The sequence below is a fragment of the Muscardinus avellanarius genome, assembly GCF_963383645.1.
Source record: "Muscardinus avellanarius genome assembly, chromosome: 4".
Classification (NCBI taxonomy): Eukaryota; Metazoa; Chordata; class Mammalia; order Rodentia; family Gliridae; genus Muscardinus; species Muscardinus avellanarius.
The window spans coordinates 110622376-110646586 of record NC_137789.1 but is presented as its reverse complement, the minus strand read 5'-3'; the positions used below and the strand labels follow the sequence as shown (position 1 = coordinate 110646586).

General features: G+C 38.5%; 1 protein-coding gene across 1 annotated transcript; it reads left to right on the top strand.

The window, feature by feature from the left end:
• Positions 1-20475: 20475 nt before the first annotated feature.
• Positions 20476-20706, top strand: LOC308262168 (small nuclear ribonucleoprotein G; the record flags this gene model as incomplete). The annotated part of the gene is made up of 1 exon (XM_080694588.1): positions 20476-20706. The coding sequence occupies one exon, from the start codon at positions 20476-20478 to the stop codon at positions 20704-20706; it is 231 nt and encodes a 76-aa protein (XP_080550714.1).
• Between the last annotated feature and the right edge of the window lie 3505 nt (positions 20707-24211).

Here is a 24211-nt window from a genome sequence, read left to right as displayed (position 1 = left end):
GGTACCTAGAATATTCAGTCACTGTTAGGCACAAGGAGATGCCTTAATTCACCTCCCTCAGCACATAAATTATTCCCATGAAGCACTTTGAGGTGGGGGGAGAGAAGTGAGTAACGCTGGCTCAATTATATTATTTCAACATTTTATTTTTAAGTCTAGTATATTAGAAATAGTTGACATTTCTTTTTAGAATAACTTTCCCTTTCTCTTAAGGAGAGAAGCTTACTAATCAATGTGCTTCAACACTAAACAAAATACCTTAAGGTTCAATTTAAGAAAATACACTATTATAAAAATATTTGGAAACATTAGCCAGGCGTGGTGGCGCTCACTTGTAATCCCCGCGCTTGGGAGGTGGAGACAGGAGGATGGCGCAGGTTCCAAGCCAGCCGTGCTGGCTTAAGAGACCCTGTTTCCAAAAATTAAAAAAAGTTCTGGGAATGTAGCCCGGATGTAGCCCAGTACTACACAAAAAAAAAAAAAAAAAAAGAAAAAGAAAAAAAGAAAAAAAAAGAAACATTTGGAAACATTTTTCTTTTTCATGGTAGGAAAAAGACCAATTTTAGCAATATTTGATAAGCAAGATCATGCCGAACCTTACTGAAAATTGTGTTTTTAGATGCCGCAGTTTGCTTTTGAGAGATATGATACTCTCTCAATGTAACTACTAAAGGAGAGATTGGAAAAATCTTGAATATATGTAGTTATGCTGGGACCCAAGCATGTTTTATGATACTAACATAGATTTTGTTGAAAGTGAATACTCTTTATCAAAACAGTTTTCTGTGTGTTTACTAAAAAAAAAAAGTTTTGTTTCTGTATATTTTTTTACTTAGCTATTTTAATAAACATATTTTATAGGAAATTTATGATTTGGTAAATACAGTCTAGAAGCTTTGGGAAAAATTTCTCTCCCAGCTAATTCAATTCCTTATGCTCATAGGACTGGTTGTAGGCTTGGGGCCATTCTTAACTCCTGGAGCACTCTCCATCCCTTATCTGTGTTCCCTCCAATCTTCAAAGCTAGCAGTGGCACATCAGATCATCCTTATGTTTCAAGCCTCTGACTTCATCTGTTACCAGTTGAAGAAAGTGCTTTGCTTTTAAAGGGTCCATAGATTAAGTGAGGGACTCTTCTCAAGATAATCTCCCTTTTGAGTAACTTAAAATCTACTGATTAGTAATCTTAATTACATCTGGAAAGTCCATTTGCAATGGAATATAGTTTTACATGTGTTATCTCACTCATAGGGTAGGAAATATTAAAGTGCAATATTAAACTTCTGCCCGCCACTCCCTGACAATGACACATTCTTTAACCCTGTCATAGTATACTGTGAAGAGTGCAGATTATTTATGATGTCTATGATACTTCATTCAATATTTTACATGAATTAACATATAATCATTGCCATAACTTCCTATTATCTCACTTAAAAAATGAAAAGTAGACTTTCCCTGGCAATTTTGCAGAGTGGTTGAATATGTATTCAGAATTAAATCTGGGTTAAATTCTATTTCTCCCATGAAGTAGCTGTATAATTTTGGGGCCAGACAGATGTATTGTTTTAGTTTTTTTATAGTACTGGGGTTGGAAGAAAGGGGCATTCTACTTCTGAACTGCACCCTCAGCCCTGTTTTATTTTGAAAAAGGATCTCACATAGAGAGCCTCATAGAGTTGCCACAGCTGTCCTGGAACCTGTGATGATCCTCCTCTTGGCCTCCCAAGTACTGGGATTATAGGCTTGTGCTACTACCCCCAGCTTCCTTTTCTTTTTAAACCTCATCTGGTTATTTTTGTTTTCATCTTTAGGATAAAAGTAGTACGTATCACAGAGGATATTTGTGATTATTAAATAAAATCATGTAACACAAAGCCCATTCAGTGCCTGGTACTTAAGTTCTCAACCTATTTATTGAGCATAGCATATAGTGTATAAAAGATGTGTAACAGTGGGACAGATATAGCTCTTCATTGGATAAAGATAAGTGGAGATTATATATATATATACCAAAAGACTTAAAGAATAACTACCTTCAATTTTTATTTTTGCTCATTGTGAACATGTTAGGCTTACTGTGAATAAAACTTTAAGTCATACCTAAAATGTGTCCAAATACATACGTTCAGTCTGTCTCAAACCCTATAGTTTCCGCTGCTGGGGCTTATACATTGAAAGAATACCTAATTTCAAGACACAGTCTAGTGGGTGGCACCAACCATTATAAAAAAAATATCGAGGTGAATTACTGCTTGACCTGCCTCCCATATATTTAGTATAAATTTATCTGGGTACAACATTTAAAATCATCTCCATCTTCCATTAAGAAACAAGTTGTAAAATAAAAGTTGGCACGAAACAATATGTGCAAGCTAACATCATTAAGCAACTAAGTTTAAGTGCTAGGAGAGATCAGTGAGCGATATGGGAACTTTAAGAAGGCAATCTTTTTAAACAAATACAAAGGTCTTTAGATCTTTTTACTGTTAAAATAAGGAGTTAAGCAGTGTAAGATTATATACCTTGAATATCTTGTAGTCATGTTAGGATTAGTGATAGTATTTTTCAAATCTAGGAGGAGTGAGTACAATAGGCGACTCATCCAGTGGGTAGCAGGGATTTACTTGTACAGCCTTCAAAGGGAGATTAGCAGTCATGACAGTCATGGAAAGAAAAGGTTTGGATAGGGCAGTGGGTTGGACAGAAATGGGATGAGCCTACTGTTAAGGTTAGAAGTAAGACATCCAGGTAAAACAAGCTCACATGACGGAAGCAAATGGTGACGGGAAAAGGGAGAATATGTCAGACAGCATAACAGGACCTTCAATGCCAGGTCAGGAAAACGAGGTTAAATCAAATAGAAGTAGTTGACATTAGCGCTAGCTTTGGCAGCGTTCATGGAAAGAACACTCAGCTCATGAGCTGGGGAAATTGGATCCTGGTTCCTGCTTGCCATTAACTAGCCATGTTGCTTTTGACAAGTTATTTACTCACCTGTTCAACTTCCTTATCAGAACAACTGGGATGGCTATCAGCTCTCTCTGACTGCCCTCCCTTGGTTCCTGAGTTGATGCCCCTGGCAGGAGGCCAAGCAGTTGAATCTGGGTCTTCCCTGATGGAGTAAGAACAGCTCTAAGTTCATGAAATGTTCTGTGTTTTAACCCCATCTAGTAGCACTGTAACAATCCTCATTTTATAGCAGGGTATTGGAAGTGCAGAACAATTAGGTAGCTTGCTGTGGATCTGATGGTAAGTGCTCATGGCAGGATTTGCCCCTCATTAGTCATTATGCAGAGAAATTGCTCCCATTCTGTATTCTGTATTCTGTAACAGCCCTGTATAAACCATAAGCAATACACACACACACACACACACACACACCAATAGCAAGTTCTGCCTAACTAGTTTCCAAGCTTTTTCTCCAGTAATGTGGCCACTTGGTCTATCCCTTTGCACTGAAGGACCCCAAAGAAATCTATTTCATTCACAATTTGATTCATCCCATACCATTCTGGGCATAACGATGCCTGGCCCTGGGTTGAAAGATCAGCTGGGAATATGTAAACTTGACTCTACTACCAAGCTGTGAAAAGCATTAGTAGAAATAGGAAGGAGAAGAAAAATAAACTTCATACAGTGTCATCTGGGAGAACTGCAAGAAGTGATATTTGAGCCAGGCCTTGAAGTATGACTTGGTCTTCGTTAGTTACATTTTTTAGTTAGAAAGCAACAAAAGCATATTTTTAACTGAAAAAAAAACAAAAGGTAGGATCATTTCTTAAAAGGCTGTTGGAATCACTCAAAGGATTGAAAGTTGAACAGGATAATTCTGGGTTTTCAGCAACATAAAGGCTGAAAGAATAAAGCCCATTCCTCTCCTAGCTTGTTAGAATAATCTTTTAGAGTAGTGACTTGGGGATACAAAATTAATCATAGAATATAATTGTCTGGAACTGCAGGTCTCAACCAGGAGTGGGCTTTGCCCACACAGAACATTTGACAATGTCTGGAGATGTTTATTAGACTTGCTGAAGGTGACAGATGCTTGCTTGGAGAATGCTGCTGAACACCCAGCAGTGCACAGGACAGGCCTACAACAGAGAATCATCCAGCCCAAAGGGTCAGCAGGGCCAGTGTTGACAGACCCTGGTTTGGAATACATGAATACTCACCCATCTAAGAAAAAAACAATATCCAGTCATGGTGGCCCATGCCTATAATCCCAGTTCTTGGGAAACCGAGACAGGAGGATCTCAGGTTCGAGGTCAGCTTCAGCAATTTAGTGAGAAGTATGTTTCAAAATAAGGATGAAGCCGGGTGTAGTGGCGCACGCTTGCTTTCGGGAGGCTGAGACCTGGAGGATCGCGGTTTGCGGACAGCCTCAGCTACTTAGCCCCACTGCAACCCGGTTTCAAAATAAAGAATAAAAAATAGGGCAGGGGGTATAGCTCAGAGGTCAAATGCCCCTGGGTTCCATCCCCAGACCCACAAAACAAAAACAAAAACAAAAAAAAAACGAAAAGGGCTGGGGAATATTCATGGTTCAATCCACAGTATCAAAAAAAAAAAAAAATCTATCAATGTAGTAAAAAATGTAGAAAATATAATGGGACAACAGAGAGTAAAATGTAGAGATAAAACTACAAGGAACTACAGAGAGTAAAGCTCTGGACTTTTGGAAGAAACAGTTGCACTGGGTCTTGGAAGGCACATGGGATGGGGCTGTGCTGAGCAGAAAACAGAATGAACAAGTTTGACTTTCTTCAGAAATTCTGCCTAATTATCTCCCTTTGAACATGTCCTGGGCATAGTGATTCGGTTCTAATAGAATATAGTGGGAGTGATGCCATGTGACTCCTTAGGCGAGGTCACAAAAGGACCCCTTACCCATCTCTTGGATCCCTCCTGCTGCAGGCAGCCAGTAGCTACGTCCAAACTGTTCTGGAAGATGCGCCACATGGAGAGGAACTGAGGCCTCCTACCTGTAACCAGCCCCGACGTGCTACTGAGTCGCCCTGGAAGGAGACACTCAAGTGCAGGCATGAATGCAACCTCTTGAGAAATTCCAGGCCAGACCACATTGCTCCATGCTAACTGATTGTAGTAGGATAATAAATGTTTATTTTATTTTTCTTTTTTAACCACTAAGTTCTGGAGTAACATGTTTCCACAGTAGAAGATAACTTTAAAAGGCATGAAACTACAGTGTATCCAAGCACTTAAAATGGTTTAGTTGTTGACAACTAGGGATTAGGAGGAAATAAGGGTGACTAGGCAGGAGGGGTCAGCTCATGGAAGGCCTTGAATGTTAGGCTAAATAGAGTATAAGTGTTTTCTCTAAAAGGCCAAAGAAGCTCTCTGTACTTCGGAAACTGAGACAGGAGGATTGACGATTTGAGGACAGCCTCAGCAAGTAGTTAAGACTTTCATCAACCTAGCAATTTATTCATTTATTTTTATTTACTTTTTTGCTAATACTGGGAATTGGACCCAGGGGCATTTTACCTCCAAGCTACACTGCCAGGCCTATTTTTTATCCTTTACTTTGAAACAGGATCTCACTAAGTTGCAGAGGGCCTCACTAAGTAGCTGAGGCTAACTGCGAACTTGCGGTCCTCCTGTCTCAGCCTCCCAAGCACTGGGATTACAAGTGTGCGCCACTATGCCTGGCGACCAATTTTTATTTTTCAAAATAAAAAATAAAATAGGGCTGGGGATGTAGCTCGAAGGCAGAATGCCCTGGGTTCAATCCCCAGTATCATAAATAAATAGACAAATAAATAAATAAATGGCTAAAGAAATCTGCCGTGTGAGCTTTGTTCCATCCAGATCACACTACTAACTATTCTCTATTAGAGTTGCAAGGGCAGAGGCAGCTTCACATAGGATATAAGCTACAATCGGTATCACATGTTTATTATTAAATTGTCTCTAAAGCAAAAAGCTTGTAAGTGCCATCACTACATATTATGTTCATGAAAGACAGGGGCACTTTTGAAGGCATGGTTTATCAACCTAAAGATGCTGAGAGGATCAAACCTCCTGGGACTATAAAGAAAGAACTTTTCACATGTATTAAAGTCACTGATGTCACACTATTGATTTAATTTTTCTTTTTTTAATAATTTTTATTGGTGCATCGATTTGATTTTTCTTACCTGCTGTTTTTTTTATAAGGGGTGGATGACACATTAAATTGCATCCACCTGCGACATCTTAGCGTGACTGAGTCTATCAGATGCTCTTTTGTGCAGCAAAGAGGAAGGAGAGGGCCCAAAGGGTTGTGAAGGGCAACTTGAGGAGTTGAACAGATTGCAGGGAGGAAACCCAGAGCCGGAGGCCAACCTCACTGGTGCATATCCAAGGGCTTTGAATGGGGTCCATGATTCCTGCTTTTCTCCGGGGAAATTTGACAACTGCACTTGTTCTTTTTTTTGTTGTCATTTGCGATACAGAAATGTTTCTTAAACAGTCAGTAATAAGCTAGGCGAGGTGGTACACACCAATAATCCCAGTACTTAGGGGGCTGAGACAGGAATATCATAGGTTCAAGGACAACCTCAACAAGTAACGAAACTCTCATCAATCTAGCAAGACCTAGTTTCAAAATAAAAATAAAAGCCAGGCATGGTGGTGCATGCTTATAATTTCCATACTTGGGAAGCCGAGACAGGAGGGTCACAGGTTTGTGGCCAACCTCAGCTACTTAGTGAGGCCTTCTGTAACTTAGTGAAACCCTATTTTAAAATAAAGAATAAAAAATAGGGATGGGAGTATGACTTGGGGGTCGAATGCCCCTGGGTTCCATCCCCAGTACCACAAAAAATAAAATAAAATAAAATATAATAAAATAGGACTGGGGGTATAGCTCAGAGGTAGAATGCCCCTGGGTTCAATTCCCAGTACCACACACAGAGTTAATTATGAAAACAAAGCTTCCATCACCCCCAGTCAGTCTTCTCAGAGTTTCTTTGGAAAATTAAAACAGTGTGTCTGGAATAGACTTCAACAACTTTGCTGTATCATGCAGCAGAGCAGCCCCAGACATTAAATTCAATAAAGCTTTGGAGAGGTAATTCTACTTTAGACTGATGTCAGCCACTGTGATAAAATGCTTTGGAGTGGAGCACCCAAAAAGCGTTGGCCTCAGTGTCCAAGTCTCAGCTAACACCGTGGAAAATAACCTGTTGTTTAATTTTCTGCCAGGAGCTTCCTGGGAAGCAGTCAGTAACTATTAATAACATCGCTGGGGAAAACATGTAGTCTTCCAACCCTTCACTAGTGTCCATCCCTGGGACTCTCGAGCCGCCTGGGCATCTGAAGGTGGAGGCCAAGGCCAAGCTCTGCCCTCAGAGGTTGTGAATTAGTTGGATTGATGTATGGGGTTCAGTCCAGTTTTTATGACCAGTGACCAGTAGTAAGATGGCAAATTTACAGTGTCCTTTTTTATTAGCTACAAAATTACACGACCCAACAAAATCTTATATATACCTTTACTATGTAAAACAGATCTGTAAAGCTACTCTGGGGAGGAAAGAGGGTGAGGGACACATGGCCCCTGGTCATGTCCCACCCCACTCCCCAGAGATTCCAGAAGCTTCTTCCTAAGGCCTTCGCATTTCCCAGAACAGTTTGAAAAAGCTGGTTTAATGTACTCCCTGATTAATTTTAGGAAGTGCTATTAGTCATTCAATTTAGAAGCTGGCGAGTCTCAGACTAACTCCCTTTTTTTCTTGTTGCAGTGAACTTGCCTTCTCGAACCTTCCATCTGGACTGCTCAGCGCTGGATTACTTAGCGGGCCAAACTAAGTAATGCTGTGTTCAATAAAACACCACACATACATGAGGAAGGCCAGATTTTTCAATAACAAAAAACTATCTTCATTTCAGCACAAATGTAAGATTTATGTTTTATGGGTTGGTATTGTACTGTTTTTAATTATGTCGGGTAGTGAGAGGAGGGCACCAAAGTCTGCAGTGTTTAGAGTCTCCCAAAGCCTTATTTTCCCACCAGTCGGCCCACAACTGATCCCTAGGAGCAGGAAACATGGAGAGAAGGTCTCTAAGCCCCGCACCTTCTCTCGGGGGCAGGTAACTACCATCCCTGTGTCCCCGGCCTCCTCTCCAGTTAAGATGGGAGGAAGGCAGAGATGTTAGCTGTGCCCTGTCTTCTGCAGGGCTGAAAAATCTTCACATTCTTCTCAAATCAAGAGGTTTCTTCATCAAACCCATTTCTAGTAAATTGCCTAATTCATCCCTTTTTAGCAAAAGTTATAGAGAGGAACCTCTTTTCCCAACTTTTCACTTTTTGAATGCATTAAGTAGCAATTTTAGCTGAATGATAGCAAATTTCTTTGATATGAAACATCACAATATGAGCCGGGTATGGTGGCGCGTGCTTGTGATCTCAGCACTCGGGAGGCTGAGACGGGAGGATCACAGTTTTGCAGCCAGCCTCAGCTACTGAGTGAGGCCCTCCACAACTTAGTGAGACCCTGTTTCAAAATAAAGAATAAAAAATCAGGCTCAGGGGTATAGCTCAGAGGTAGAATTGTCCCTGGGTTGAATTGCCAGCACCACACACACACACACACACACACACACACACGCCACAATGTGAAATAAAAGTATACGTGTTAAGAATAGGTAGGAGCAAGAGCCGAGAGACAGGGCGCCAGGCATGGAGGGGTCAGGGCGGGGGCCTCAGCACAGCTCTCTCTGTGGTCAGCTGCACTCAGGGCCTTCAGCACGTCAACCCCAGCCTGTTAAGACCAAGACCCTGTAAAATCATAATAACAGGGTCTCAGTGAGAGACTGTATAAAACTATCCAAGAAAACAGTAAGTACACAGTGTTATCTCCCATGACTATTACTACTGTCTCCACCCAGATACTGTTCTAGGCCTAAGAAGCACCAGAAGCTTCTAACCAAGGGTTGCTGCAAGATGAGGATTCAGGGATCACATGTAACTGTTTCAGGAATTCAAGTGTTAGGTCACCCTAGACTCTCCCTAAAGGCACCACACCAAGAATTTCTTCTTCAATGTCTCACCCCCATTTGAAAGTGAGTCGTAATGCCTTCGCCAAAAGCTTTGCTTGAAGCAAAGCCAGGGAAACTGAGGCCATCAAATGCTCATTAGCCCAGGCCTAACTCATTGCCTAATCTCTAATCAACTTGGGGGAGCTGCCATTCAAAACCGTGAGGGTTTTCAGGTATTGAGGTCTTATTTTTGATAAATTATATAGGTAAGGAGTAGCAAGTCAAATGATCGCTAAGAGAAGATAAAAGTTAGGTGTGGTGGCACATCTGGTAATCCCAGTACTTGGGAGGCTGAGAGGAGAATCAAAGGTTCGAGGACAGCCTCAGCAACTTAGCAAGACCTTGTTTCAAAATAAGAATTAAAAAGGAATAGTGTGTAACTCAGAGTAGAATTCTACTCCCGAGAGAGAGAGAGAGAGAGAGAGAGAGAGAGAGAGAGAGAGAGAGAGAGGGAGGGAGGGAGGGAGGGGGAGGGAGGGGGAGAGAATGAATGAGAATATTATATTTACTTTGTGAGTGGCATATTAGGTCAGAGAGGCAAAAATACTGGGGAGGATTATGGCAAAATTTCCAGAAACTTGGGGATGAGGAGGGTGATGGTAAGTGAAGTAACACCACTTAATGGTTACTTACTAAGTTGGACAGATGTCATACCAGTGAGTGGTTAGATTTCTAACTGAGCTTCAGGCAAAAGAATATCTGGGAAAAGCTATACTCATTTTTTATTCAGTAATTAACAAAGCCTATCGGTTTTCTTTACTCATTTCTTGTTTGGGATTACTATTAAATAATTATAAAATATAACTGGAATTTTAGCATTGTGAGTGTACTTGGTCATTGAGAAATCTTTCTTTAGAGAAAATATTATTTTATACTTGTGGTATTTATCATAAGCCCTTTAGATGATGAAGAGACCCAATCTAATGCAGCCTCTTCTACCTGCAGAGGCCATGCCTCCACCCATAGCATTCGGGAATATCCAACCTGGTACTTGATGTATTTTTTTTTTTTTTTTAAGATCAATTGTAGGAATTTCAGCCCAATTTCCAGTAAGTTTCATTTCTAGGAAAGGTTTTCTTACATATCGGGAGAACTCATGTTTCCTGAAACTTGCAACTTTTTCCAAGCAACCCTTTGTGGTTCTGACTGGTGGTACTTTCTGGTTTTCTCCTCCCCGTGCAGGTCATCGGGGCACTTTTTCAAACTAACAGCAACCAATTATATAATCTCCAGAAATCAATATCACTAACAACCTCCAAATTCCTCTTCACATAAGCATCCAAATACTTCACTGGAAGACTTACATAAACATGAAACACTATGCAAAACCAGGTGTGGTGGCCACACCAGTAATCCCAATATTTGAGATGCTGAGACAGGATGATCACAGGTTCAAGGACAGCTTCAACAATGTAGCAAGGCTCTCAATGACCTAGTGAGACCCTATTTTAAAAGAAAATACGAAGCCGGGCGTGGTGGTGCACGCTTGTAATCCCAGCATTCGGGAGGCTGAGACCAGAGGATCGTGAGTTCGCGGACAGCCTCAGCTACTTAGTGAGGTCCTCTGCAACTTAGTGAGACCCTGTTTCAGAATAAAGAATATAAAATAGGGCGGGGGGTATAGCTCAGAGATCGAATGCTGGTGAGTTCCATGCCCAGATGTGCAAAATAAATAAATAAAATAAAAAGGACAGCTAATGTAGCCCAGAGGTACAATTCTCCTGGGATCAATTCCCAGTAATGCAAATAAAGCAAAAGAAAATAATACAACGCAGTATTTCTCTGGCAGAATATCAGCTACATGAGGGGAACGATTCGTGGGTTTCTATTTTTGTCTTCCTAGCACCCAATTCAGCACTTGACACATAATAATGGCCATGGAGGCTGACTGAAGAGGCATCGTTGTCATTTATTTTCTGTTTAGTGTTTACCAGTAGCCTTCCTTTAAAGCCGTCTGCTCTTTGGACAGTCACTTCACTGTTCATTAGTATATGACTCCGGTAAGTCTGTCTCCTGTGGAGGGAAATATTATAACGAACTATTATGGCATTCAACACTGATATTTCAGTTACTCAACTAATCCACCCCCTGATTGAGGGAACTTTGAATTAAACGCTTTGAAGACTAAAGTCAAGTAAATCTTGATAAAAATCAAAGGCTGCGGAAATCTTGTTTGACAGAAGGCATGAACAAAAATGCTAAAATTAATACTGTTTGGGGAGAAACACTCATTCCACAGCTGACTAAATGAAGAGTAATAGCTCAGGAGTATCAAAATGCCTATGTGATCAAAAAAACAGAACCGGCTTCTTTTCACTGCAGCTTTTAATATTCCATCACTCATAATAGCCTGTCTACGTGAGCACCTGTCTTTGGGTTAACTCAGATCGTTTGATCCCTTATCTCGTGCAACCTCAAGCTTCCTGTGAGGGAGGGAGGTGCCCTCAGCTCCCAGTACTGTTCACAAGATGCAGCCAGTGGATTCAAGGGGCCAGGCTCTACATTTCACAGCAGCTGGTGCAGGAAGTGAGGGCAAAAATGAACAGTTAACTCCCACTCAAAGAAACCTGCAGCTTGAAAGCACATTGGAAGCCCCTAGTCCATTTCGGGCTTTCATAATGAGATATATTTGTGGTAGCTTATTCATTTTACCACCCACACAAAGTTTAAGTAAATTTTTTTTATCCTAAAACCTAAATGATACACAGTGGGTTACAAAACTGTGGTATATACGCACAATGGAATTTTACTCAGCTAGGAAGAATAATAAAAGTTATGTCATTTGCAGGAAGATGAATGGAACTAGAAAGTATTGTGCTAAGCGAGGTCAGCAGGTCTCAGAAAGCCCACAGGTGTATGTTTTTTCTTATATGTGGAAGCTAGAGAGAAATTGAGTAACAACAACAACAACAACAAAAAAAAAAAACTTCGGATAAAATAGGAGAGACCCCAATGGCGCGATTGAGGGGACTTAGAGGAGGGAGGGGGACAGAGATGCAATAAAGGTAACAGTTTAAATAATGCTATGTACATATACAAAATAATCAATCCCAATCTCAATGACATGTCCAGGGGAGGGGGGAACAGGGCGGGATCCCAAGGGAAGCTCACCGAGTGCTGCTGCCTGTGTGTCCCTATCGCTCTGAACCTCATTATGATGCATAATTACAATGCATCAATAAAAGTACATTTTAAAAAAGAATATTAAATATAAAAACAAACAAAAGCATACACATTACTCCCTCTGTTCACATCCCAGTGCCACTTTCCAAAGGTACCCATTACCCGGAGGCAATCACTACTAACAGCTTTTAATATTCCCAGACATTTTCTATGCAATAGTGTGTGTTCCAGCTCCTATTAGAAAGCTACATTTGGAAATCTAAAAGTCATTTCAAGCTTTACATCACTTTTGACTATTCTGATCTTTTTCTTATTTATTTATTTATTTATTTATTTATTTATTTATTTATTTTTGTTCTAGGATTTGAACCCAGAGGCATTCTACCTCTGAGCTATACCCACACTACCTATTTATTTATTTATTTATCTTATTTTGAAACATGGTCCAACTAAGCTGTTAAGGGTCTCAGTAAGTGAAGCTAGGCTGGAGCTTGTGATCCTCTTATCTCCCAAGTACTGAGATTATAGACATGTGTCGCTGTGCCTGACTGCTGTTTTCTCAATTGAGTAAATACCAACTTCATCCTTCCAGTTTCTCAGATCAATACCCTAGAAGTCCTCTTTGAATCCTCTCTTTCCTGAATAATCTGTGTACAATTCATCAGCAAAATGTGTTGGCTATCTGTTCAAAATATATCCAGAACCCAACCACATGTCACCATCTCCATTGCTCCCCCCCCCCATCCAAGCCACCAGCATCTCTTGCCTGAATTATTACAATGTCTTCTAATTGTTCCCCCCACCTCTCCATCACTTGCTATTGCCTATATTCAGGATGACACCTGGGGGGATCCTATGAAAACACAGACCAGATGCTAATCATACCTTCCATGCTTAAAATCCATCCAAAGCCTTCCCATTTAATTCCTAGTATAAGAGCACGCCTTTAAGAAACTTGCCAGACTCCACATGATAGGCTGACCTCCTTACCTCGATGGCTTAAAAAACAACTGGTTTTTGTTACTGTATTTTGAAAGTCTTTACATAGTTTATATTCAAATCATTCATCATAAATGGTTTACAAGTATTTTCTCTCAAATTATGACTTATCTGTTCAGCCTCTGAACAGTGCTTTTAATTTTGAAGAAGTCAAATTCATCTATTTTTATTTTATGGATCATATTTTTGCTGTCAGGGTGAGACTTTTTCCTAACCCAAGGTCACCCAGAGTTTTATGTTTTCTTCTAAAATTTAATACTTTTTAGGTTTTATGTTTACCTTATGATCAATTTTATAGTTTATTTTGTATATGACATGACATATAGATCAAATTTCATGTTCTACATGTGAATATTCAACTATTCTAGCACCTTTTATTGAAAGGACTAGTGACTCTCCTTTAAATTGCCTTTTTATTTTTGTAGAAAATCAATTGTCCATGTATTTGTGAGTCATTTTTGGACTCAGACACTCTGTTTTGTTGCATTGATTTATTCTATCTTTATACTGATGCCACACTGTCTTGATTACTACAGTTTTATAATAGGTCTTGAAATCATGTTGTTAGCGCTAGGATTTTATTGCTTTTCAAGGTTGTTTTCACTACTTGTGATCGTTTGCATTTCCATGTGAATTTTAGAATCAGCTCATCAATTTCTACAAACTTCTGCTGACATTCTGATTGGGATTATTATTAATCTGTAGGTTAATTTGAGAGAAATTGACATCTTAACTATCTTCTGACTCAGGAACACAATTATTTATTCCCATTTATTTATTTATTTTAATTTTTTTTAAATTTATTTATTTTTTATTGGTGCATTGTATTCATACATCATAGTGGGATACAAACTTTTGTAGACATACATGCACACATCGCCCAGTCAGCTCCAACCCGATCCCCACCCCATTCTCTCCCCATCCCTCTCTCCCATGCTTGGCTTAGTGGTTGACATCTAGTATTATAGCAATTTATCCAAAATTAAAAATGATAATCTCACATAACAGTTTCATTTGTCTGATACCAAGCTTTTGATGACTTAAAGATAACATTTCAATATTTCTTTTTACTTTCTTTCTTACCAGAGAATATTTTTTTTCTATTTTTTTTAGGTGAAACTATCATATATTTATCTATTTATTTTTCAGAAAAAAACTCTATCCTAATATGGAATATGGACTCTAGATACCCAAAACGATCTTGAAATAGAACAAAGCTAGAAGATATATATTTTCTGATTTCAAACCATATAAACCTACAATAATTGAAACAGTATAGTACTATTCTAAAGGCAGATATATAAACCATTGGAGTTAAATAAAAGCCTAGAGCTAAATTCTTCCCTATATTGTCAAGTTATTTTTGACAAGGTTTCCACGAACATTTGGTGGTAGAAATAATAATATTTTAACTAAATATTGTTGAAACATAATAATTACATGTAAAAGAATAAAGTTGGACCCTTACCTAATCCCATATACAAATATTAACTCAAAATAGATAAAAGACCTAAATATAAATCTTAAGACTATAAACTTTTAGGAGAAAATCTGGGTCATAAAACCTCACAACACTGAAATTGGCAGTGATTTCTTGGATATGATTTCAATGGCACAGGCAACAGTATACAGACTCCCTAAAAAATAAAAAAAAATATTGTATATCCAAAGACAATGTAAACAGAGTTAACAGTTACTAATAGAATGGGATAAAATATTTCCAAATGCTATATCTGAAGGTATATTAATATTCCAACTAGAAAACCTAAAAATTAACAACAATAAAGGCAAACAATACCATTTAGAGATAGGTAAAAGACTAACATAAGTAATGAATCTCCACAGATAACCAATCTTAGTTGACTGTTGGATGGAAACTCTTGTTTCTCTGGTTCTGGTGTGTGTTACCTATTTCTTCTTTGTAGTTAATCTCTTTGAGTATTTTCTCTAGTGCTGGTTTTGAAGACAAAAATTCCTTCAGTTTCTGTTTGTCATGGAAGCTTCTTATTTCTCCATCTAATTTGATAGAAAGTTTTGCTGGGTAGGAAATTTTTGGCTGGAAGTTGTTTTCTTTCAGAGTTTGGAATATGTTACTCCAAGCCCTTCTGGCTCTCATGACTTGGTTTGGGAAGTCTGGAGTGATTCTAATTGGCTTGCCTCTGAATGTCACTTGGCCCTTTGTTTTTGTTGCCTTTAAGATTCTCTGCTTGGCTTCCACATTGGTCATTTTGACAATTATGTGGCGTGGGGATCCTCTTCTCCGATCCTGTCTAAAGGGAGTTCTATAAGTTTCCTGGACCTGTGTATCAACCTCTTGCTCTATGTTTGGACAATTTTCTGCTATTACTTCCTTGAAGAGATTGTTGATCCCTTTGGTTTCACTTTCTTTTCCCTCCTCTATTCCAATTATTCTTAGGTTAGCTCTCTTAAAATGGGCCCATATTTCTTCAATATCAGATTCCTGCTGTCAGATATTTTTTCCTAGATTAGAAACTATGCATTCATTTTTGGAATGATCATCTTCTAAGAGCGAGATTCTGTTCTCCATGTGTTCTAATCAGTTGTTTGTGCTTTGAATTGAGGCCTTTACTTCATTAATTGCATCCTTTATCTCTTTTTGGCTCTCTCTGAGTTCTTTTCGAAGCAACTCTATTATTTCTACAGTTATTTTCCTGATTTGATCTTCTAGAAATCTCTGATTTTCTGTTTTATCGGGTTCTGATGTTGTGGGGTTGTGGGCATTCATTGCTCCAGTATTATTCCTCTTTCCCATGATTTCGGAAGTTTGTGCCTTCTCTGGGTTCTTCCCTTGGGTCACTATGACTTCACTTAAGGTGTTCTGGATCTCGAGTCAGTAGTATCTCAGACCCCACTACTCCTTTACTGGGTTGTATCACAGAGTCTCCGACCCAGAGAGTCGATAGAGGCTGCTAAAGCAGCACGTTCTCCTATGGTGTGATATCTCTGCCACCGCTACTCCCCCACTGGGTCAAGTCCCAGGGAGTACAATACTGGGATTTCTCCTCTGTGGCCCGCAATTTGACTCACTGTTCTTGAGTATGCAGATGTAGCTGTACTGGATTCGGTGAATTCTCTGCTGCTGCCACCGGTGGCAATATGGCGCCGCTGCTATGCCCTCGGCCGTGAGGCTGGTGTATTTCTTCTTGGTTTTGATTTCCACTCTGAATCCCTGCAGCGTGTGCTGAGCTCAGCCACTGGGAGCTTTAGATTTTACCTGCGGCGAGAAATCCCGCCTGGCTGTTCCTCAGCGGCTCACCTCGGCTTGCTGTAGCCGTCCGGTGAAGTCACCGCTGCCGCCGGCAGTATGGTGCTGCTGCCGCATCCTCGGGCGTGAGGCCAGTTATCTCCTCTGTGGCTCTGAACTCTGTTCTCAGTCCGCTTTCTCTCTGGAGCCTGGTGATTTTTTTGTTTCCCTGGTGATGGTGTTTTCTGGCTATGAAAGGCGCTGATTTTGTGGTAATGGAGATTGGTTGTTAGCGGGGCTCTTAAGCCCCGCTTTTCTCGGTCGCCCCCCATTTATTTAGATCTTTCTTAATTTGTCTTAATTTATCTCAAAAATATTTTGTAGTTTTTAGTGTATAAAACGTGTACATGTATTTGTGAGACTTCTGCCTCATTACTTCTCTTGTGATACTATTTAGTTTCTTTCTTTCTTTCTTTCTTTCTTTCTTTCTTTCTTTCTTTTCTTTCTTTCTTTTTTATGGTACTGGGGATGGAACCCAGAGACATTCTACCTCTGAGCTATACCTCCAGCCCTATTTTTTAGTCTTTTTATTTTTATTTTTATTTTTATTTATTTATTTTTTTTGCAGCACTGGTGATGGAACCCAGGGGCATTCTACCTCTGAGCTACATCCCCGGTCCTATTTTTAAGTCTTCATATTTTTTTGAAAGTGGGTCTCACTGAGTTGCGAGAGGCCTTGCTAGGTTGCTGAAGTGTCCCCGAACTATGATCCTCTGGTGTCAGCCTCCTGAATGCTAGGATTACAAACCTGCGCCACTACGATGGGCGTTTTGTGATACTATTATGCATTATATTTTATATCAATATCTGCTTCCTTGTTGCTAGTGTGTAGAAATATAATAGAATCCATTGAATTTAATGCAGATCATCCTGCATCTTTTTTTTTTTTTTTTTTTTTTTGGTGATACTGGGAGTGGAACCCAGAGGCTTTCTACCTCCGGGCTACACTCCCAGACCTATTTTATATTTTATTTGGAAACAGGGTCTCACTAAGTTGCTGAGAGCCTCACTAAGTAGCTGAGGCTGGCTTCGAACCTGTGGGATCCTCCTATCTCAGCCTCCCAAGCGTGGGGATTACAAGAGTGCGCCACCACGCCCGGCTTCTGCATCATTGAATAAAAACAATTTTACCTTTTTATGATTTGAATTTTTTTCTTTCTTCCCCTTGTCTTACTGTCCTGGCTAGAACCTCCAGTGTACATTTGAGCTTTTCTTCTTTAGCCTACTGATATGATGAATTGCATTGATGATTCACATAGGGTGATTTTTTAAAATTCCAAACCAAACTTACGTTCCTAGGATAAAGGACCTTAGTAGTTAGTCTTTCAGTATGTTGATAGAATTGATTCAATAAATCTTGTTCAGGTTTTTTGCATCTGTATTCTAACTATGTAGTTTCTTTCTTTTACAACTTAACAGATTTTAGTATCATTAAAGAATGCATTGGGAAGTATTTCATCTTTCCCAACTTTCTGAAAGAGTTTATGTATCATTGGTATTTTTTTCCTTAAATACTTCATAGAATTAATGAGTAAAGTCATGCATACCTGGACCTCTCTTTCCTTGAAAATTGTAATTGCATAATAGGCATGGGATGGAGATTTCCAGACTTATTTGAGTTTAGCCCCTTTTTCAGAAAAAAAAAAAAATTACTCAGCATTCCCCTGGAAATCTACTTTCTTTAAGTGAATAAACAGAAAGATGCGGTGCCAAATTTGCATTCTTTTATATATTTATATTCTGTTTCAATATACCCTAGGGACCAAATTGCTTACTTTGGGAACTTACTGAGTAGGGAGAGAATTCTGGTAGTTTGTATCATTAAATGAATTTATATATTTTATCTAGACTTTCAAATATATTGACATAACATTGTAATTTTTTATTATTTTATTATCTGTAGATAATATAGTAGTGTCACCTCAGTCATTTCTGACATTGGTATTTGTTTTCCTTTTATTTTTTTCTGATACAACTAGAGGTTTATAATTTTAATTATTTCTTTTATTGTTTCTTTGCTTTTAAGTTCACTGACTTGAGCGCTGTTATTATTTTTTTTTTCTGCTTACTTTGGGTTTCACTTGTTCTTTATTTTCTAATTTCTTAAGGTTGAACCTGAGTTCACTGACTTGAGACCACTCTTCCTATCTACATTTCACATTTAGTGCATTAATTCCCCTCCAAATACAGCTTTAGCAGCATTTCATAAAATTTAGATATGCTGCATTTTCCCCTATATTCAGTCTAAAATACTTTCTTTTTTTCATCTTTTTTTCATTTTTGTTTCATCTTTCTAAGTTGTTTAGATGAATATTATTTATTTTCTAAACATTTGGAGATTTTCTGAAGATTTTTCTGTGGCTGATTTTTAATTTAATACCATTATGTCAGAGAGCATATTTTTCATGGCTCGAATTCTTTTAAATGTGTTCAACTATTTTATGGCTCAGAATGTACTCTGTATAAATATTTCATGTGCACTTGAAAAGAATGTCTATTCTGCTATTGGGAAGTGTTCTATAAATGTCAGTTAAGTTCAGTTGATAAATTGTGTTGTTCAAGTCTTCTATATACTTACTGATTCTTACCTAACTACTTATTTAGTTATTGAGAAAGGGGTATTGAAAGCCCTGACTGTAATTGTGGATTTATTTATTTTTTCTTACAATCCTATCAGTTTTTACTTCATGTATTTTGAAAATCTACTATTTGGTTTATAAATGTTTAGGATTTTTATGTTCTCTGGATGAACTGATCTCTATATTGTTGTGAAATTATTTTCTCTCTCCCTGGCACTATTCTTTTCTCTGACATACACTTCATCTGATGCTAACAGAGCCTCTACAGCTTTCTTTGGAGTTGTGTTCCCATGGTCAATCCCTTTTCATCCATTTACATTTAACTCCATTTTTTCTTTATATTTAAAGCAGTTTTCTTGCAGGCATTGCACTGTAAAGGTCTTGCCTTTTAAATCAATGTGAAATCTCTGTCATTTAATTGAGTTTTCCAGGTCATTTATGTAGCATATGGTTATTGATAAAATTAGACTTAACTCAATCATCTTACTGTTTTTCTTTTTGTCCCAACAGTTCGTAGTTCCCCATTTTCCTCTATTTCTGCCTTCTTTTGGATTAAGTGGGTTTTTAAAATTTCCCCACTGATCATCTTTGTTGGGTATTCAAGTTGTAACTCTTTTGTTTTAATAGTTCATTGAGGGTATATAATAAAGGCTTTTTTGTTGGAAAAGCAGCACAATTTCTCTACTACTTTACTGCCTCCTAAAACTTTTATAGGAATAAAACTTTTTAAATACCTACTATGTGCCAGGTACATTTCAACATTTTAAATATATTAGCTCATGTAATACAACAATGCTGTGAGATGCAGAGTATTATTTCCAGTCTGCATATATGAAAACAGGCGTTAGGTACAATAGAATTCATTCAAGATTTCACAGCTAGTACATGATTAAGTCTGAATTAAACCCCTCTTTCTGCAGCCCCAGATCTGTGAGTCAATAAATTCATAGTGGTGATCTCAAATCAATAGAAGTTGTAACTACCTTGTTGGAAAATGTAGTTTTGTGTTATTGTTTTTATTGTTATTATTTTAACTTACAAACCTATTTATGGTAGTTTAAGCATCAAGGATTTCCTTGCATTTTTAATTTTATGTGATTTGGAGAATTGCCATACCACATGGCTCACTGCATGGCCATCTCAGTTCCTGCGAAAAAAATCCATCAAACAGAAACCACAGCATTTACTGTTCTAAATATTCTTTCTCTGGATGCAGTGTTTTACTCCATCATCTTTGAAGTTCTTTTCCAGTTTTGTCAGTCTGAGTTTTAAAATTTTCCCTAGAATAGATTATTAAAAAGTTATAATTTGTTTATAATTTTTAAATCTGGTATTTTCCCATTAATATGATGTATATTTTCTTTTTGTCAAAAAGATAATGTAAATCTGGGCATGGTGGTCCATGTCTGAAACTCCAACTACTCAGAAGGACAAGGCAGAGATCGCTGAGCCTACCTCCTAGACAACATGAGCAAAGCTCATCCTCCCGAGCTGAAGAAATTTATGGACAAGAAGTTGTCATTGAAGTTAAATGGTGGCAGGCATGTCCAAGGAATATTACGGGGCTTTGATCCCTTTATGAATCTTGTGATAGATGAATGTGTGGAGATGGCAACCAGTGGGCAACAGAACAATATTGGAATGGTGGTAATACGCGGAAATAGTATCATCATGTTAGAAGCCTTGGAACGAGTATAATAATGGCTGTTGAACAGAAATCCACATCCTCTCTCCAAAGGGCCTGATTTACTGACATAAAAATTGGGTTGTGTACATTTTCATATGAAACTTTTTGTTAAATAAACTTTTGTATTAGTCAAAAAAAAAAAAAAAAGAAGGACAAGGCAGAAAGATGACAAGTCTAAAGCCAGCCCAGGCAACTTAGTGAGACCCATCTCAAAATAAAAATAAAAAGAGCTAGGGGTGTAGCTCCATGTTAGTGCACTTGCCTAACATGTGCAAGGTCCTGGATTTTTAATTTTCAGCATAGAAAAAAAGGAAGAAAGAAAGAAAAAGAAGAAAAGAAAGAAAAAGAAAGAAAGGAAAGAAAGGAAGGAAGAGGGGGAGAGGAGGAAAAGAAGGAGGAAGAAATGACAACAAAATAATACGATTCAGTTGCTTGCTGGTTTGAGCTAATGTATGCTTAGCAGGCATATGTAACAGTGTACGTGAAAGCGAGGTCCACAGATCCCCAGCAGCGGTGGGTGGTGTGTTCGGCCTGATAATCCTTTGACACTATGAGAAGGCAAAACTAACATTATACTAGCACTAAAATGACATCTGCCTTTTTCACTATGTTGACATTTTCACTAAGAGTGAAGAGGCTGATAGTAAAACCACGATTGGCTTCGGTAGGAACACCAGGCTATACTAGTATTACATCCAAGACAGTTTTATTTAATGTCTTTGATGGAACAGGTAATAATGATTAATTTTACTAAACACTGACCCTATATTACATGTGTTTTTTAATGTTCCATGTGATAAAGCAAGAAACCCGTATAAAGTACTTCTGCATACCAAAGTACTCACGTGGTTGCATGAGTTGCGAGCTCGACTAGCTGCCTTTTCTTGTAGTTTTTTTTTCCCCCTTGAAAGATCAACTGACAGATAAATAATGCTTATATAGACTTGTGTTTTTGACAGATACTTTTTAAAAAAGTGAACCAGGTCAAGCTGTCAGTACAAGACAGAAAACTGACAGTGCTTGTTGCCAATGCTAAAATTAAGCTTTCTGGAAAAAAAAATTAGAACTTTGGAAAACATGCATCTGTTACCATAAATGTGACAGCTTCTCAATACTTAAAAACTCTTCTGATGAATTGGTAATGATAGTAAAAAATGTGATTTTTAATAAAGGATAATGAAATGTTATCGACTTTTGGAAAAACATATATAGCTCAGGCAACAAGTACTTTCCGAACAGTTAGTGCATGATGTTACAAAATTGTGCTTGAGTAAAACTGCAAGATGAACCAGCTGATACCGTCATGACTGAGCACAAGATGCTCCCTGATGCAGTTTCATACTCTACGTCGCAACTATCACTTGTCAGGCTTTAATGTTACTCAAAAACATCCATGATTGTGCGAAAAATACTAAAATACTTCCTTTTCCGAATACCTATCTGCATACTTGTCTACATATCATAACAGATTAAATACAAAAGCAGATGGTGAAAATTCAGATTTTTTTTCTTTTTTTGTGTGTGGGTCTGGGGATGGAACCCAGGAGCATTCCACCTCCGAGCTACACCCCCTGCCCTATTTTGTATTCTTTATTTTTGAAACAGGGTCTCACTGAGTTGCAGAGGGCCTCACTATGTAGCTGAGGCTGCTCGCAAACCGCGATCCTCCGGTCTCAGCCTCCCGAATGCTGGGATTACAAGCCCGCGCCACCACACCCGGCTCAGATGTTTTTTTTTTAATCAAGAAGATGTTGAATAAATTTTCAAAAAATGTAAAACAATGCTGCTTTTTAATTACTACTTTTTATGTTGGAAAATAGCCATTTTCATTTAAAAATGTTATCACTATTAACATGAGTTTTTATTTTTTTTATTTTTTGTATTTGTAACTGGATATTAAACCCAGGGGCATTCTATCTCTGAGCTACACCTCCAGCCCTATTTTATTTTTATATTAAAACAAGGTCTTGCTAGATTGATGAGAGTCTCACCACCTGCTGAGGCTCAAACCTGCCATCCTCCTATCTCAGCCTCCCTAGTACTGGGATTATAGGCATGCACCACTACACTTGACTTGGTTTGATATTGATGGTTTTTAATGAATTAAAAACAACTTTTAACTTTCTCAGTTTCAGTTTCTAATATAGTAAATGTTGATAGCTATGAAGTATAACACACAAATGCTACTTGGAAGCCTCAGTAATTTTTAATAACATAAAATCTGACCCAAACGTTTTGGAACTGTTGGTACAGATCTCCCAGCTCACACTGAGGCCTCTTCTCTGATAAGCGCCCTTTCTCTCCCCATGATGGTCATTGATTTACCTAGGCTTTAGTCCTCCTTCCTAGAGCAACATATTGAAGAACGGAGGGGATGGGTGGTACTGGGCTTCCTGGAAGCCCTTCTACCTTTGGGCTACACTCCCAGACCTATTTCATACTTTTTATTTGGAAACAGGGTCTTTTAGGCCAGCATGGCTGGCTTCGAACCCTTGCGATCCTCCTTTCTCCACCTCCCAAGTGTGCCACCACACCCGGCAGGGATGGGGGTATATTCTAATCCCAGAAAAGCCTATCTTGCGCCCTCTTACTGTTCTAGTAGGGTCAAAAGAGAACTGGTGTCTCGCCAGTGTCTGACTACACAGTATAGGATGCATGTTACCATAATGGTTCCAATTTTTTACCTGATATAGAAAACAGGGAGAAGTTAGTATCAGACTGAGAAGAGAATAAAGCAGATATACTCAGAGGAGTAGATATGAGAGGCGGAGGAGAATCATGGGCTACCGGGGTTCCCAGACTTCTCACCCTCGGCTCCAGTGTGTGCCTGAGCACAGGTTTGGGTTCTGTGAGAGAGCCTACTATCACGGCACTGCATGCTATCTTTTCTTTAACCTACTTAAGTGGTTTTTATTGTTTGTTGTTGTTGTTTTTTACTTGCAGCCACATCAAACCTTTAGTAGCTAATAAAGTGGGACTATATGTGATCCATTATCAAACTTTGTAAAATGTTTACTGTGCCATACATTCTAGGGTTTTGTTAGGCTAGAAATACCAAGCTGAAGTGTCCTGGAAATGCAAAGCTATTATTTCTATATTGAGGATAAAAAGAAGAATCACTATAGGGTACACATGGATTAATTACTATCTTCAAAGAATGAGAACCTATCACATATTCTTACCACAGAATTATGTGGAACAAAATTTAATCTTTCTCTGACTGTTCAAACGAATTTAGAATCTTGTAATGCTCCAGGGACATTACCATTTTGTCAATTGCATGAAAAAAAAATTCTCATTATTTTAGCTTCCTGGTAGTTTGGATTTTGAATAAATGGAAATTTACTGTAATACTCTAAATTATTAAGTTGTGGGGAGCGCAAAGTACTTAAAATATACATGCATTATATCACTTACCTTTCTCATGAAACTTACAAATGAAAATTGTTAGTAATGGGTGGATTCAGGATACAAAGTCATGCTTCTTGAGGTTCTAATGAACAATTCTTCTTTTGG